Here is an 18,130-nt window from a genome sequence, read left to right as displayed (position 1 = left end):
TTAATAAAGAAATTCAGCTATTCTTTGTCTTCTCATAGAAGCATGTGTGTAGACATGGTGGACCTGTACCTTGATGCTTAGTGGGTCTTAAGAATGGGAGTGGGGGCATAGCCCATTAGGCTGCTCTTGCACTATGGGTCACATCCTGGAGGATCAGTAAGAAGTACTTTAGGTGACTTTCCATTATCACTGAATCCTTTCTGTGCTCATTGGATTGCCTTTCTACATGGACAGGATTAGACTCATTAAGACTGTGAAATGGGTCTTGGGCACTTTTTTACTGGGCCACTTGGCAGAAGCTGCCCTTGGGATGAATGTTACCAGCCCAGTCCTAAAGATGTTCTCCTTTCTCATTGTGAGTCCTTGTTATATGTATTGTCGGCCCATATGCATTTGTGGGATATCTGAAAGTATTACGAATAAGCTCGTTGATGAACACGCTACGAGTGGTTAGACTGGCCGTGCCAACACCGTAGGCATGGAGCCTCCGAGTTACAGAAAGTGTATGCCACGTGCATTCCTTAAAGGAACAGACACGTAATAATTTTTTTCTGTAAAAACTGAATTCCCTGAATGGCAAGAGGCCTTTTAATGTGAAATGTTTTGTGTATCCACCTCGCCCCCAACCCCTGTCACAATAATGATAATCACACCCTTATCTTTATTGGCTCTTTGACAAGAGGATTGTGGGATTCAGGTAAAGAACTCAGTTAACTCCTCTCCAACCCTAAGCCAACCGCAACGGGGAAAACAGCCCAAGTATTGCTTAGAACCGTCCATACTAAAAAAACATACAGCACCCAAGCCCCCTGTTGTATAGGCCTATGTGCTCTGTTGATATGTTTTCTGGTCTGTGGTTATGGATCATACCATTTGCCCAGTTGTTTATCCAGTATGCCAGGTGATCTATCACGGCCTGGTCAATAGCTGAGGGTCTCAACAAGAAGTGGGTTTTAAATTCTACCCTCCCACGATCTCAGGAAGGAAACTGGAGTGTTAGAGAGCGTAACGGAGCCTGTGATCACATAAGGCAACAGGAAGTGATGTCACAACAAAGGGAATGTCGTAAATGTCAAAAAAAGCCCATTGGTCGTAATTGTCCTACAATCTGGCCCTACTCTAGAACCCTCTGATACCCTCATGCCCAGCAAACATTCTGAGCCCATAGAGAAGGAACTTGGGTCGTAAAGATGGTCCTAAAGCTCTTAACCTGGGTTCTTGGAAGGTTTGTTTGGATACTTGTTGACATCTGGCATATAAGATTCTGCCTTCTGAGGGGCAAATACTTCCACCTGTCGGTCTGGTAACTTTCCCCATTCAACAATTCCAAATCCGAGGGCAAGAAACTCAGGTCCCCATAGGCCTCCCACATGCACCCTATCATTGCTGCCACCTCCTGCCACGGCACATTAGTCGTGGTGGGTTTAGGATAAAAGCATTTTGATTGTTATGGCCCCCCAATATAAATATAACCCCCTCCCCCCGCTGACACCAAACATTAAACGTTAAAACGCAGAGTTACGAAAACAGTTGTGAAATACTTGAGTGTTTTGAAACTTCTAAATTAGCTAACGCGGAGACCCCTGGAAATATTAACCCTTTTATAGCTGGGAAATCTGTATATTAGGTTCATTTACAGCCCACATGCTGTGTTAATGTTTTTTCGGCAGGCGATCTTGCTTTACTTTTGGTGGATAATTATCGGGGGGGGTCATAAACAAACAAACAAAAAAATCTGGTGACATTTATATAATTACACAAAATTATAGACAAAGGAGAAGAAATTGAATGCTTTATTTGATAAACTAAAAATAAAAGAATTTTCATCAATATATAATTTATTTTCCCTAAAATAAAATGAATAAAAAAAAATATTCTAAAAAATATATTTTCTTTATTAAATTTTGTATCGCTGATCTTACTTTTAAGAGTAAGAGGGATTTTTTTTTCAATGCCATAAATACCTTTTAATGGCAAAAATTCAAGCCACTTTTGGAATGTCGTTTGTCGTTGGAGTTAAGAGGGTTTGACGGGACTAATGGAAAGCGGGGACCAAGGCCACCAAAAACGGGACACTTGGTGGCACAGATAGCTTCACCTCTGAAGTGCTATTTGTAACTTGACGAGTCAATGAAACAATAAAAGTGGTAAAGTAGAGAGAGACACTATCTGAAAAGGAGGGCTGGGTTATACGGTGTGCATGGAGAGGTGGGGTGATTAAACATTAACCCCCGGGGACTCCACCTTAAGCTATAGGCCTCATCCCTTCGCAGGCTCTCCATTGCAAATTAAGAGCATTGGTGAGATAGGAGACCGGAGTCGATGCGGTGCAGTCTCGGGGGACCCGCTGGAAGTCAGCCGCTGATTCTTAGACTATAATGAGACTGTCTAAAGCTCTGATAGACATGGATATGGCAGATTATACCGAGGCTTTAGATCCTGCATACACCACCTTAGAATTTGAAAACATGCAAGTTTTGTCTATTGGGAATGGTAAGAAAAAAAAAATGATTTCTAATTTTTATATAATTGTTTATTGGGTAAAAGTTTGGGAGAAATGGGAAATGTTTTTTTATATTATTTTTTTTACTCAGCTAGGGGAGACCGTATGTTCTTAGTACAAATACTCCTGCCCGTAGTACATCCGATACACAATGACGCAGGGCAATAACTTGACGTTATGTCTCTGAACCAATAGCTGAGCTCTAAATCAGGAAATGGTTTTGGCTTAGCCAATATCTTAATTGGTCTCACATTTCTGCCCGAAATTATTTATTTGTTTAATATCTTAACATTTTGACAGACAGAATATATATTATATATATTTCTAATATTTATTTTATATATATTATATTTATTATTATGTTATAATATATATATTATTATATTATAAATTATAATCATACCCTTTATGCTTACGTGATACTTTTCAATGCCTATTTTGCTTATGAGTGTATGTGTATAGCAATATATATATATATATATATGTATATTTTACTTCTCTAGATTTTAAAAATGTTATTCTATTATTATTACTATTACTATTATTATTATTATATAACTATGATATATTATTATAAAACCCTCCTTTGACACTATGCTAGTTGGAAGTTATTGCATTATAAATAGGGTATATTCGCTAATGGAGAGCGGTAATAACTCTTTAGGGAGTCTCATTGGCATGGCTCTTTACAGCGCATTGGTTTATCTGATTGTACTAAAAACCAAACCGGGGTTTCAAGCCATTTTGGGCCCTGTTTAGTGAGTCGTTAGCTTGTATTAATTATATAGAGGGGTGAGAGAAGACATAGAAATAGTAAAGAGGGAGTCAGGATGAATTAAGGGATACCAACCAAGCTTACGTCCCAGCGGTCGCAGGTACAATCTCTCCCAGTGACACTTGTGTGATGTCTTTTAGGGAATGTATAGATCAAATCAGACATATTTCTTGCTACACAGGGTGCTACTAAATAGTTATTTAATATGGTGACATTTCTGAAGGACGGAGATTAGGAGGTAGAGTGTCAGCGTTAAGGACCACGTGAGTGCAGTCCAGAATCCCGCTGTCCCACCTAGCTCTACCTGGCCCGAAAAGCGGAACCCGGTGAGACAGCGGAATAAAGTGGCAAAATCGGGACTGGCCCGTGCAAAGCAAGACAGCTGGGAGGCATAAGTGTATGACCTCAAACATTCATACAAGTACCCTTGTAATGATGTCATGCAAGTGTCATTAATTAATTAAAAATGTCATTAATTACCCAATAGAGCTTGTATAATGCTTTCCGAGCAGATCCCGGTTGGCAAAATATTTGAAAATCGCTGGCTTGAATGAACGTGCCTTGGAGATTTGAATTCTGGGGAGGCTCATAAAGCAAAGCATTATGGGAAAACACAATAGAACAATAAACATGTTCAGATTTCGTGTGACATAAGGCACAGCCTTCTTATACAAGGACGGTTTATATAACATCTGGATCGTATATATACTTGATACACAAATGACTGGCAAATAGTTTATTAGTATTTAGCAGTAACATTGTAACGGCATTAGAAGTGTTCATTCACGCGCTTGGTATTTCAGTATTCACGCACACTGGTTTATAGAGCTGTTTTTAACACTTTGTAGCTTGACATGGAAAAATCATAAATCACAGACTTGTTGCAGTTTCCTTCATGAACACTAGATGGCGGAACCTTGTTTATAGGCAATTGCAAATAGAAAACTTGTTTGGACTTCAGAGAAGCAGATAAGGCACTGTTTGAAAAGTGAGGTCACAAGGGGTTAATCTTGCATGGTGGCATTGGGGGAATTAGGTGCACAAACAAGTCAGCGACTCAAAGGGTAGTGATTCTATATACAGTATATTATATATATGGCCAGAGGCACCTTGTCTGTTAATAGTAATTCTTGTAACTGAAAAAGACCCTGTTTCCACCAACACATACCCCACCCTTCAAATTTAGGGTCGCTTAGGAATTTCCTTGTTTTTGAAAGAAAAGTATATTTTGTCCATTAAAATAACATGAAATGGATCAGAAATCCAGCTCAGACAGAGTTAATGTTGCAAATGACTATTTTAGCTGGAAATGGCTGATTTTTAATGGAATCTCTTCATGGGTGTGCAGAGGCCCTTTATCACTCCCATCACTCCTATCACTCCTATGTTCCAATGGCCCTTTATCACTCCCATCACTCCTGTGTTCCAACGGCCCTTTATCACTCCCATCACTTCTGTGTACCAATGGCCCTTTATCACTCCCATCACTCCTGTGTTCCAATGGCCCTTTATCACTCCCATCACTCCTGTGTTCCAACGGCCCTTTATCACTCCCATCACTCCTGCGTTCCAATGGCACGTTGTGTTCCCTGATCCAAGTTTAAGTTTAAAAGACTAATTATTTGTTAAAAAACCCTTTTTCAAATTATGTTACAGCCAGAAACGTCCTTGTTTTCCATGAAAACAGCTCAGTGACCCCAAACCTTAGAACAGTAGTTTGCACTGCGGCTGTCATCATGTGTATTATGACATCATGATGGACGTGAATTTCCATTTTCACACTCATCAATGTTTTTGCAGGAGTTATCAAACAAAGCAGTAGTTAAAAAGCCTGGTATGTAAAATTCCTTTACTGAGAGGGTGGTAGTTGAGTGGAACAGCCTCCCAGTAGAAGTGGTAGAGGGTAATAGAGTGAGAATAGAATAGTTTTTTTTAATACGTAGCATCTTAAGTATTAAAGTATTAAGTAACCGGGTTTTAAACATCTGCGGACACGATCAGTAAAAATAACCGAAATATAGTTTGATTATAATATATTATTATATTATTTATGTTATTATATCTTAACAACAAATTGTGCAGAAATTATACATGTCTTGTTCACAAAAGCTTACAATCTAAAAGGGGGAGGGGCATACACAATGAATACATTATATAACCCAACTTTAAAGATAAAAACATGGATTGGGGTTAATGTGCCCTTCGGGGTATTTGTTTCATACGCTTTAGAAATTTAAGGGAAATTCCCATTTTCTATTGTTTAATATGCTGGTTTCAGAGGCTCACAAACTCCATTGTGCAGCAGAGAGCTGAATAATTCCATTTTAAATGTTTGTTCTAAAGAATTCATTGATTAAGAGGATTTAGACCTAGATATTCTGCTGTTTGCCATAAAGCCGTGAGATAAGAGCTTTAGGTTTATCATCTAAAGCACTAAGATAAGATGAAATCGTTCTGCACAAATGGGGTAAATATGTATACAGAGATTGCTAATGTGCTTCATACATTAACAAACAGATAAAACGATATAAAAACAAAACATATTGCAAAAAAAAAAGTCACTAATGTATGTTTTTAATCTGTTTTGGTGTGTTTTTCTGCGAGACAGTATGGGAGTGGCAAGGTCTTAAAGCAGCATTTAGACCCTGGCTGGATCCGTTATATGCTTTATTTATGCAGTCTCCGTAGCAGGCCAGTGTGTGTGTCTGTGGGGGGGGGGGGGATCAGAGATCTCCCTTATAACCACCTCTTTGAGCAATGGCACACTGGATGCCCTTGATGGCCGAAGAGAGCAATCGGCCCCCTTGGCTTTTTTTGGCAGGGTGGGGGGTGGGGGATGCTCCCCTGGACCTGCTTTATAACTGAGCCTTATGGCTGTTCCCGGGACTGGAAATGCCCCTAGTTGTCAGGACCCTAATATCAACTTGTAGACAATTTGTTGCAACCACACAGACCGCTACTGATTTTACAGCTCTCTGGGCCACTGAGCGGGGCAGCGTGACTGTCCTGTGAAAACTAGGACTGTAGGGAGGTATGTTGTAAGTAAAAAAGCCTTTAACTAGCTGGAACTGCAAAGGTTGTATTTAATAGCACAAATTATATATCTTTTTTTTTTTTTTAATTCCTCTTCTTTTGATTATTTTATTAGTATTATTTATTATCAAAACATTTGTATTTATTTATTTTTTATTATACAACAAAAATAAATATTTTGGCAAATAAATAATTGAAAAACGTAAAACATTTACGTTACGGTACAAAAATAATAAAATAAAAAATAAAATAACTACATAAATAAAAATCTCATCCCAAAACACACAGAATTTTCTTGGCACGCAATGGGTTAAAGGCATGGTTGTTTGGCGGAGCTGAGAAGTTGATACATAGCTGGGTCGCTTATCCGCAGCCTTGAAACGTCCATAAAATCGTCTAAGTGAGTTGGTAAACACATACAGAGAGCCGCTCGGAGACGAACTATACACACACTCAAACATACAGCTCTTTGCAGATTCGGGGAATGAACGCCCGTTGGCTGGTTTAATGCTAAAAAAAGTCAACTTTTGGGGGTAGATCTTGGGTTTTTAGGGGTCCTAAACTTAAAATGTTTTGCGGTGAAGCGGCCCCCATAGATAAGTAGAGACCCTAAGCAGCTGCTGATGATGGTTGGACTATAAGGTCCATCTTGAACATCTGATCACCGTTGCTCAAATTACCCGTGGATATTTTCTTTTAGACTAATTTCCTGTGACATCATAACGTCAGAAATGTCCGGCTTGGAGGAGAGAAGAGAGGATATGATAGAAGCATTTAAATACATAAAGGGATTTAATATACTATACACATTATTGGGGCTGTAGAACCCTGTGATACCCTCATACCCGGCAAACATTCGGAGCCCCTACAAAAGAGGGGCATCAGGGGATGAAAAAAAATCAGGGATTTGGGTAACGAAGGAGGGACTGACTCTCCATAATAGAGACACTTGGGAGGTATGCAGCTTCCTTCCAGTATTTCACGGCATGTAATATATTATTTGTATGCGTTGGATGTTGATGTATAAAGAAGCGGCTGCGGCAGAGAGGCAGATTTAGGCGCGGTGAGCTATTTCTGGTGATTCAGAGGCCATAAAAATACGGAATGGTTATAAAGGTAACGCTCGCTGGGTCATAAAGACATTCATTCGCTTTACATTCTCCGGGTGCTGCAGTTATTAAGTTATTGGTACAGTGATATAGAATGATATACAGTGATATACAGTGATATACCAGCAGCTGCCATAATGAGATAAAACGGGCACTCAACTGGGGCAACCGACAGGGCCGCCTTCCCAGCTGCTGGCGATCGTCATGTCTGGGAACTTTCTAGCTTCTGCTGCCCGGATCCCCCTTTTTTCAAGATGTTGGTGGGAGGTCCCGCTAAGGTTGGAGGTGGTCCCGGTGATGTCAGTGGGCGGTCCCGGTGGCGTAGCAGGGCACACTTATTGTTGGAGGGGGAGTAGGCGGGGAGTGCCTGGAGTTTCCCCGGGGTCACCCGGAGACCCAGGGAAGCGGCGGCTCTGCCGGAGTCTCCGGGCAAAGCCCAGTTGGCCCAGGTATAGTCTTGTTTTGGACATGCAGGGGCAACAGCACAGACCATCGTTGCCTTTTCACCTCTTTCGGGCTGGTCAGAGGAGGTCAGAGGATTTCCACTTCTGGCCCATGATCCCCACGGCTGGTACACGTGGTAACGAGGTCAAGTCCACCATAATTGGCACTTTCCAGTGAAAACCAGGACACTTGGCAGTTATGCTTCAAGATAATCCACATGAGCATCCATACAATTGCTCACGAGGAACAAAAAAAGCAAACTGATGCAAATGCTGAAGACTGGTCTTGTTGTCACAGCAACCAACAGAATATTCCTTCCATTGGTTGCTATGGTAACAAAATCATATATTTTTTTAAAACTTTACACATATCCAAACCTGTTCCTGCGATACCTTCTCTTCTTTTCAGGAATTCTTTTGAAATATTTATTTTTATTAAATATGAAATAATAATGAATAATAAATATATATAAAATATATCATATTAATCATCGCTTACCGGTGTTACGTAGCAATGGAAATGCTTTTTGCTGAACATGCGCGTTGTGTCATTCACAGATACGTCCCCGTCGGAAGTGACAAACCTCAACGCGACCAACAGCATTGGAATTAACTCCTTGTGCGCCATATGTGGCGACCGAGCTACGGGCAAACACTACGGAGCCTCCAGCTGTGATGGCTGCAAAGGATTCTTCCGGAGGAGCGTTCGAAAAAATCACATGTACTCGTGCAGGTAAGAAGAGTTAAGGACAAAGGATAATAACTGAAAGAGTTAAACGGGCAAAAAGAGAAAATGCTGGATGAAAGAGAAAATAATGATAATGAGCAAATTTTATGAAATATAACGGGAAATGTGGGATGGCAGATCAGTCATCGATAGAGGTTTTTAAAAGTAATTAATTTCAGGTGTTTCTGGGGAAGAAAACCATGTACGTTCTCAAATCTTCACATTCCATCTGAACAAGAGACCTCCGAGGTCCCGTAAAGCTTATAGAACTTTACATTTTTTCTATATTGGCCCAAAAAACGTATCAACTTTGACTAAAGACTTCATTTTTTTCATGGGCTGTATCTATTTTTCTTTGCAAAACGAGCATATTGTTTTTTAACAGTATGGTTGATAAAATTAACTATATTTTAACCCTAACTGGGTCCCTTATCAAGCTAGAAATCATTACCCTGCTATGTTTGTGGTTTCTGCCCTGATGAAGACCCCGTTGGGGTAGAAACGTTGGCCACTGCATTGGGTATGTGGCTTTTTGAATAAATATTTTTAACTCATTTTGTATTTTAGAACCAGGACATTTTCTGATTTACGTTTTAAGAAAATGTTTGCTTTGTGTGATTTTTTTTTAAATATAAAAACCGCTGGTTTATTAAAGCCGCCTTTTTTATGATGAAGTCCCGTGAAGCCAGAGGTAAACTTTCTTTAAACCCTTCCAACATTTCAGACTCTGAGCAAATATTGAGATTCATCTGTGGGTTCGGAAATAAAATACAGATTGTTAGTCGAGTAATAAAATCTATTCTTCTCTGTCCTCATCATAAAAAACCGAAAAGGGTAAACAAGAGAACAACGGCGTAAGCTATCATCCAACCCGCGGCCAGCAAATCATTGAAAACCTTTCAGGCTTCAGAAAATCAGAGACGGTCAACCCTTAATACAATATATTTTCATTTTAATATCCAAGTAACGTGGTTACTGCAGAACCTTTAGCTTGTCCCTGATTGATGGTGCTCCACAGCAAGACCTCTCCGTAGGGTGGCAGATGAGCAAATGTAGACTTTGGTGCTTAGCATTTAAAACAACAAATCTTCTTTATATATTTTTGTTGTCAATGCCAAAATATCTCAAGAGTCTCTTGAGGATCTTATGCAACGTGTCCAGGGGGTCATTTATGGTGGAAATCCCTTGGGTTTCAGCTACAAAGGTCAGCCCAATCCAGAAAGATCTAAGCTTCTCCAGGTTGTGAGATATAACCTCCTTGCTCGTGTCCCATTGCCATCTACCCCCTCACAGTGTAGGGTTGTGATGTCATAACTCATTTTTTTTCCAGCTAAGGTAGAGACACAGATGAGGCGTTATTTGACTTTAGGTGGTTGGTGGCCTTTAAATACCTGACAACTACTTTGTTCTTCTAATTTAAGAACCCAAGTGACTCCTCAGAAGATAGATCTTCGTCTAAGACCTGGGAATTCTGTGATGATCTGTAAGGTTGGGCTTTAATGAGGGCAAAGTGAAATTGTAAGACATGTAGGAACCAAAGGGAAGAGGTGTAGCGTAATTAAATAATAATTAAATAAAATTAACAGTTTCAAAAATTTCCTAGAAGCCAAGAATCCAGAGACCCGAGGAGTTGAGGACTGTGGACGGAGAATATCTTGGGATAATGGATATATTCTTCTCTTGTTTCAGGTTTAGCAGACAGTGTATAGTAGACAAAGACAAAAGGAATCAGTGTCGTTACTGCCGGCTGAAGAAATGTTTCCGAGCTGGAATGAAAAAAGAAGGTGAGGTTGGAATGTGTTTTTTTTTCCCCTCGCAACACCTGAATTACTTTATTGGCCGTTAACTCCAGATCTGTTTGATTAACGCAAGAACTGAGAAAGACGGGCTAAAAAAGCGTGATTTAAAAAGCATTTTATCAAACACATGCGCCATGTGAAATTTTGTGGGAAAATTCAGTTAATGAGGATTATAAGTTACCCCCTTACGGCCTTGTACTAGAGGGGACATTCCTTCACATTTTCTGGCAATGCCCATTTGCTGGGATCTCTAGAAGAACCATTTCTTATTACTTAGTGCTTCATGGACTACACACATCCACACAGACAGAGGGCGCTATTAAGGATGCTTGACATGGGATACCAGGGGCCACCAAATGTTGGGAACAGAGAGGGGTAAAATCCAGGACTCATCCACAGCCAGTTCAGGGACTGTTGGGAATAGTTTGGGAAGGAAGATTCTGCTCCAGGTCCAGCCACTTCTTTGACCACTTGGACCTCCTGATGCATCCCACCTTGGCTCATGACCATGATACACCTGTGTCACCTCCCCACATATATCCCGAGTGCGCCTGTTGTTTCATGCCATGTAACACACCTGTTGACACTGTCATTGCATATTGTTTTTTTTGCTAATCGTTGAAATTTGGCACAACCACCATGAAGTGAGGGAACGTTCCCTTCCGAATCGGTTCACTTTGCTCCAGAAGCGCTCCACTTTTCCGCTGATAAATGAATCCCATTAGCCAGCACTCTGATGCACGGTTCCTTGTTAAGGATTACCTGGATGAATCTCGTTATGTTTTTCTAGATGCCTTACTGGTGTCTGTTAATATTCAATCAATTTCACATTAGGTCCATGACCAGCTAATTCTGAATAAACATTGGAAAACATCATGCCGTGTCTGAACTCAGCGAATTTACTGATAAACGCTCCCGTAACCTTGGGTTAAGCTCCCTTTACAGCGTTGCTGACTACAGAAATTTAGTTTTTTTGCCTTTCTAGTCTCCGCTCTGCTTAGTCATACTCGGTTATCAGTGCGAGATTTACATTTTGAAAACCAAACCTACAAGGCCGACTCCTACTAAAGAGTCGTCGAAGGGTTAAACCCAAGCCCTTATTGTTTTATTACCACAAATTATTTGGTAATCGCATTATTTCCTCAGCTAACCCCGGGTTCCCTGCAATAACAAGTAAAGTCAATGTTTATTCAATGCTATGAGATTCGACCACAATGTCCACCCTTTTAGTAGACACTAAAAAGGCGGCCGCAGGGTGGTCTTCTGTTTTTTTTAATGGAGGTCTCACCATGTGGATGACTGCCTATCCATTTCCTCGTCCTATGGTCACATAATTCTCTTACTGTTTTAGGTTTTGGGTCTTTACCACCAACTTTATGTCAATGCCACCATTTTCTAAATGATTCCAAGTTGAAGACAATGTCCACCATGCCCAAGCAGATGCTAAAAGGGCAGCCAGACCCTTCTGAGCGTCTTCTGTTATTATTAATGGGGGTCTCACCACGCGGGAGACCACTCATCCATTTCCACTCTTCCTCTTCTCCAACGGCCATCAGAGTTCTCGTACTGTTTCTTGGTCTTCTCTGTGTTTCGTGGTCTTCACCACTTACTTTATACAAATGCCACTTTTCTAATTTTCTAAATTATTCCATTTTTTAACCCCGTTTTATCTCTCCACCGTTACAGCTGTACAGAATGAACGAGACAGAATCAGCACAAGACGATCGAGTTATGAAGACAGCAGTTTACCATCTATTAATGTGTTAATCCAAGCTGAAGTACTGTCACAGCAGGTAGGAGAAGTTTGCCAAGGTGCCTGGACTCTGTTAGTATATTGTTGCGTATGCCATTTCAATTCATCTTAACTTCCTGTTCTCAAGTTCTGCATGGTTATTCCTCCCCATTAAGTTATATGTCCCCCATGGTTAAGTTGTTGATTGTTGTTGATTGGATGAGGCAACCTTTGTAAGGGTGAGGGAAGGAGAAGGGAGAGAACTTCAGGGCAGGAATCTTTTGAATGTGTGAATTTCAATATCTCAGTTTTTACCCAAATCTGTTAAATTTTTCCTTATTAATTTAGACAGCATGCCAACAAACCATTGCCCTCTGTAGAAAAGCTCTATCGCAGCAAACGCATTAATTAAAATCTTAAAAGAGTACTTCAAAGCTAAATAAATAACTTTTCCCATCTCTACACTACTCTGCCAGAATATTTGGTTCCACGCTTTATATCCCGGGTGAGGCACGCTTCATACAGATTAGAAGGCTTGAAAAAGTTTAAATATTACATTTTTTTAAAGATTTTATTTTATTTTTTCACTTCTGTATCAAAAAGTAGGATTCTCCCAATAATGTACGTAACCTCAGCGAGGAAATCTGCGCTGTAATAGTTGGGTTTTTTTTGGGTTGTTTATTTAAGATTTGGTTAGATGAGCAGAGAAGGCAAGCAGAGAGGAAACAGTGCAGGGCATTTCAAGCAGACAAGTCGTGCGGCTCTTGGCAGAACACGATGCCAGAGCGGACGCACAGCCGAGCAGTTACACTGGAAGTTCTGCTTTAAAGGGGGGTCCCATGGATAATATATTTATCTCCTTCAGCCTAAACCCCAGCGCTGTATACAGTAATAACCCCCAGCGCTGTATACAGTAATATAACACCCAGCGCTGTATACAGTAATATAACCCCCAGCGCTGTATACAGTAATAACCCCCAAGCGCTGTATACAGTAATAACCCCCAGTGCTGTATACAGTAATAACCCCCCTGCGCTGTATACAGTAATATAACCCCCAGTGCTGTATACAGTAATAACCCCCCAGTGCGGTATACAGTAATAATAACCCCCCAGCGCTGTATACAGTAATAACCCCCCAGCGCTGTATACAGTAATAACTTGAGGGAGAGACACTTTTTCGTGTCTCGAAATGACTCGCTCCGCTCGGATGTGATGAATAATTCTGTGATATTTTTTTGGCAGATAACGTCATCCGTGTCCGTGTTGAACACAGATATCAGAGGGAAGAAAATTGCAAATATCAGCGACGTGTGCGATTCAATGAAGCAGCAGCTCCTGGTTCTGGTGGAGTGGGCCAAATACATCCCCGCTTTCTGTGAGCTTCCATTAGATGACCAGGTGGGCTCAAAATTCATTAATAACGAACAAAAATAGTTTATTGTAAAAAAAAATGGTTTAAGACGGGATTCTCCAGAAACGTGCGTTACCCGTAAGCCCATATACCTCACCTACCTAAAGCCAGGGTCTGGCTGAGTTTAATGGGAGATGAGATCCAACCACAGCTGGAGCGCAGGATTTTTCCCACTTCTAGATTAGGCTAACCTGCAGCACATAGACTTTAAATGGATTTTTTTATGGACAAATGATTAAAACTGCTGGTTTTTAGCAGTTAATCTGTCACATTTTTAACCTCTGTGTGTTCCAAAACCTGTGACGTGTAACGGGAGATAGAATGAATGGTTAACCGAGCTGAGGCAGCGACACGTGTAACTACATAACGCGCCGGGCGCCTGGAACAGGACAACAGATGTTCTAGATGTTACAATCTTCCAAGACCCAGCTTAAATGGCTCATAAAATCCTATAAGAATAAAACTCTATAAGAAACATAGAACGGGCATCGTAGTCCACTACATACTGCTTATTATAACTAATTAGCTTGGGGCCTTGTAGTGTCTAGAACCAAAAATCATAAAATCATTCCACGTTCCGCGTATTCTGATGCTTATTCATACTATACAAACTTCACCAAGAGGACCAAGTTCATCGGCCTCCTAAAAGATTCTGTTCTACCTACTAATTTGGCTTTCTTTTGCATCTAAATGAACATTATCATTCCCAATACTTTTGAATGTCCCGACCCTCCCCCAAAATAATAAACTTTTGCCTCATTCATTCATAATTTTTCAGGGAATCTTTCAATGTCACATGATACACACTGAAGCTTCTGAAAAGCTGCCGTGTTGGCTTTATGCTCTGCTAAGGCCAATTTGGTTGAGACGCCAGTGCGCTCACAAAAATTTAGCCCAAGTGGAACAGCGCCTTTAATCTATGGCAAAAAGGGTCAGCTGTTCAGGTCCCATCGATTTCCAAGGGGTCCAAGTGACCCAATCACAATAAAGGCAACCTTGGTGCTCTCTCAATGCCAGTACATCTCGTAAAAGTTAAATACCTTCAAGACTACAAGTTAAAAAATACTATTTCTGGTTTTCTTGTTCCAGGTGGCGTTATTACGGGCGCACGCGGGGGAGCACTTACTTCTCGGAGCTGCCAAAAGATCCATGATTTATAAAGACCTCTTGTTGCTTGGTAAATATATCATTAAATCTGGTGTTTTATTTGACGACGGGCCCCCGTGTAATTTGTCCTTGAAACATGGGGCTATAACCTTCAACTCATAAACTCTTCTTATCCTGGACAGGGAACGATCGCTTGGTGCCACGAAACTGTCCCGAGCTAGAAGTTGGCCGAGTAGCCGTCAGAATTCTAGACGAGCTGGTTCTTCCATTCCAAGAACTTCAAATCGATGACAACGAGTATGCGTGTTTGAAAGCCATAATATTTTTTGACCCTGGTACGTATCATTTTGAATTTAATTTCTGCAATCTGAATTCTCGGAGCCGATAAATGTATTAAAAAAAATTGGAAATGGAAAAAAGTCCTGGTGGCCATGTTTATCGATCATTTCTGTTGTACCATAATGCTGGTCAATGTAGTATAGTATTATTTTTTTGGAGAATGGATCAAATATCGGTGACATTGAAACATTTTTTAAAATATTTCCTTCTCGTGTGAAGATGCCAAAGGATTGAGCGACCCGACCAAAATCAAAAGGATGAGGTACCAGGTTCAGGTCAGCCTGGAAGATTATATCAACGACAGACAGTATGACTCCCGAGGGAGATTTGGGGAGCTTCTTCTCCTGCTCCCCACCTTGCAGAGTATTACCTGGCAGATGATAGAGCAGATCCAGTTTGTCAAGCTTTTCGGGATGGCCAAGATTGACAACCTGCTGCAGGAGATGCTTCTTGGAGGTCAGTAGGAAAGAAACTGGAGAAGACATAAACAATGGTCAACGGGTTCTTTCTACCCAAAATATCTTCTACTTACATTTTGTTTATGGGATGGAGTAGAAGGCGACTCCGGATTTGTGGCTTCACCCCTATGTGGCCTTGCCATACAGCCCCATATGCAAATAGACTACAACAATGTAGAACTACGTACGGCCAATGGAACTATGAATGGACATTACTGGTGAAAATGGTCAAAATCTTTCACTTGCATAGATGTGATCAGGAACTAATTATTCTTGGTTAAAATAGTTCTATGGATGGTAGCAGTGCGGATTGAGAGTGGGTGGACAAGGCAATGTGTGGGTAGGGTTATATCGGTTCGCTCACAACCCCAGACCAGTGGCAACCAGATGTTGTACCTAGAACCCTTGGGAGATAACCAGATATAATAAAATCTAGATCGAAACAGATGAATACAGTAAAAAAAAATGCCTGTTTTTTTATTCCAGGATCAACGAATGAAGCACCTCACGCTCATCACCCGCTACACCCTCATCTGGTCCAAGACCACCTGGCAACAAACGTCATTGTAGCCAACAACAGCCTGCCAACCCAGCTCCACAATGGACAGATGTGTGCGTATCCTCCTTTTCAACTTAATGTAGGGTTACTAAGGATTTAGTAAAGATTAAATATATTTGGTAAAAATACTTAATATCCCAGGAGTCAGAGTTATTAAAGAAAAACAGATAAAAGAACCTTGGAAGAAAAGAAGAATTTTAAAGATTTATCCAACTAAAAGTTGCCATTGCAGCAGAAGAACACTCCCTGCCCTCTTACTAGGTCTCCCATATTGTCTTAATGAAACCACTAAAGTTGTATATTAAGTAGCACAGCAACAGTCCGAATAATAATAATTTTTTGGGTTTTTTTTCTTCACCAGCCACACCGGAAACACCTCAGCCGTCCCCGCCAGCCGGTTCCGGGGCAGAACAATACAAAATTGTACATGGAGCAATCGCCACTGTATCTAAACAGCCAACCTCCATCCCGCAACCCACCATCACCAAACAGGAAGTTATGTAAAGAAAAAACTAACAAAAAAACCCAAAAATCGTAGACTATATATAATAACGGACTCACTGCCGTGGCTAAATATACCATTAAAAAAAATGAAGGGACTATTTAATTTATAGCTGTGAGAAGCGTAACAGGAAAAGAAACCCTTTAATTTCCTTTTTTTACGTTTGCAATGTAAGGGTTGTGTGTATATATTTTATACATCATCCAAAAATAGGTTTCATTGGACAGCAAAGGGTTCATTCGCTCTTACTATAAGTGATATTTTTTTTAAGCTGAAGTAATATTTTTGGATTTTTTTTTCTACTTTTTTTCTTTTTGAAGACTTTGCTTCTAAGTTGCCTCGTAATATTTAAATTGAGCTTAATAGTTTTCGATGTGAATTCAAATTAAGTAGTGATTATATAGTAGAGGAGATGTGGGCAGGTGGAACCTCCCATGAGGACATGGACCTGGAAATTGAAGATCCTCTCTTGGGTTCCATCTGGTCGGCGACTGTTCTTGACGCTACGACCGCGGAGAATTGCTGAAACTGATTTGAAATGATGACTTATTTCCACAAATGATAGTTTTGAAGGACGAGCCTGCCGTATCTGTCTGCTAAAGTCCTAAAGACTGATTTTTAGATGCACTTGGTGGACCGATGGACCTTCTCATGAACCTTCGCATTTAGTAGCAAAGAGGAGGCAATATTAAGACAAAGATCACCATACTTGGCTTGAATGTGGCCATGTTCGTAGCAGCTACAAGAAAGAAGAAGAGGTAGCTTGGAAAACCCAAAGAAACCTTTCCAATGTACAAGCTGAGCAAGCTTCCCCCAAAGCCAAGGATATTAAGAAAAAAATGCATCCCCAAGATCTTGCAATGAGTAATGCAGAGCCTCTGGCGTCAAAATTTCAGTTATGATGACATCATTAGCATTTCTTTTAATTGCATACAAAGAGACTTTATGTTATTAAAGCTGCACCTGCGGAGTCAACGCTTATGCTCAATCCTCAATTTGAAAATGATATTCGGGGTAAACATAAATTGTGCAATGTGTGTGTATTAGAACTATCAATGTGCCACAATGTATTTGGGTAAATTTACTTTTTACTTCTCTGTTCATCGACATCTCTGATATGTATTAACATGTGACACTGACATAGTACCGGAATGAAGAGGTTAAGCTCATTACCGTGGCAGAAGGGCATCCGTTTTCTGTATTTGCTCCATATTGTTTTCGATGTTTTGTAGATTCATTTTTAATGAATTCACGGGGCAGCCATAGTCATTGAGAGATCCAACCAACTCCAGCTTTTTTGGCGTAGGCGCTTGCATTTCTACCTAAAGATGCCATAGAGACGTTGACTTTTCTTAGATCAGGGTCCATAGTTAAACGTCTGATCTTCAGTCCTTGTTTCTGCTGAGAGTCTAATTATTTTGTCCCTTTCTAGCTCCATGTCAGCTCCTTCTTCAGGTCCTAACCATAAAATCATCAATCTACCTAAACCCATAGGAACATCTGATGAAAGCTCCTACAGATACCACCAAACCCTCAATGAGGTTCCATTGGTTTGGATTCCTGATCATTGAGTATTACATTTGGGATGACATCATCTCTTCAAGGTTATGTTCTACCTACTTTGTTGAATT

At 40.5% G+C, this 18,130-nt stretch overlaps 1 protein-coding gene across 2 annotated transcripts; it reads left to right on the top strand.

Annotated features, from left to right (window-relative positions):
• Positions 1-2,378: 2,378 nt before the first annotated feature.
• On the top strand, positions 2,379-16,501 carry LOC149280966 (hepatocyte nuclear factor 4-alpha). Of its 2 annotated transcripts, none has more exons than XM_089499880.1 (10): positions 2,379-2,493; positions 8,422-8,596; positions 10,280-10,374; positions 12,076-12,182; positions 13,366-13,521; positions 14,624-14,711; positions 14,824-14,976; positions 15,200-15,436; positions 15,925-16,050; positions 16,359-16,501. In XM_089499880.1, the coding sequence occupies exons 1-10, from the start codon at positions 2,379-2,381 to the stop codon at positions 16,499-16,501; spliced, it is 1,395 nt and encodes a 464-aa protein (XP_089356006.1). The 2 variants fall into 2 exon arrangements, with proteins under 2 accessions (XP_089356006.1, XP_089356005.1); XM_089499879.1 differs by having other exon boundaries at positions 15,925-16,074; positions 16,356-16,501.
• The last annotated feature ends 1,629 nt before the right edge of the window (positions 16,502-18,130 follow it).

Source organism: Sceloporus occidentalis, unplaced genomic scaffold (genome assembly GCF_023333645.1).
Source record: "Sceloporus occidentalis isolate IW3139 unplaced genomic scaffold, rSceOcc1.0.p SCAF_143, whole genome shotgun sequence".
Lineage (NCBI taxonomy): Eukaryota > Metazoa > Chordata > Lepidosauria > Squamata > Phrynosomatidae > Sceloporus > Sceloporus occidentalis.
Note: the sequence above shows the minus strand (reverse complement) of the source record. Positions and strands in the feature narration are given on the sequence as shown.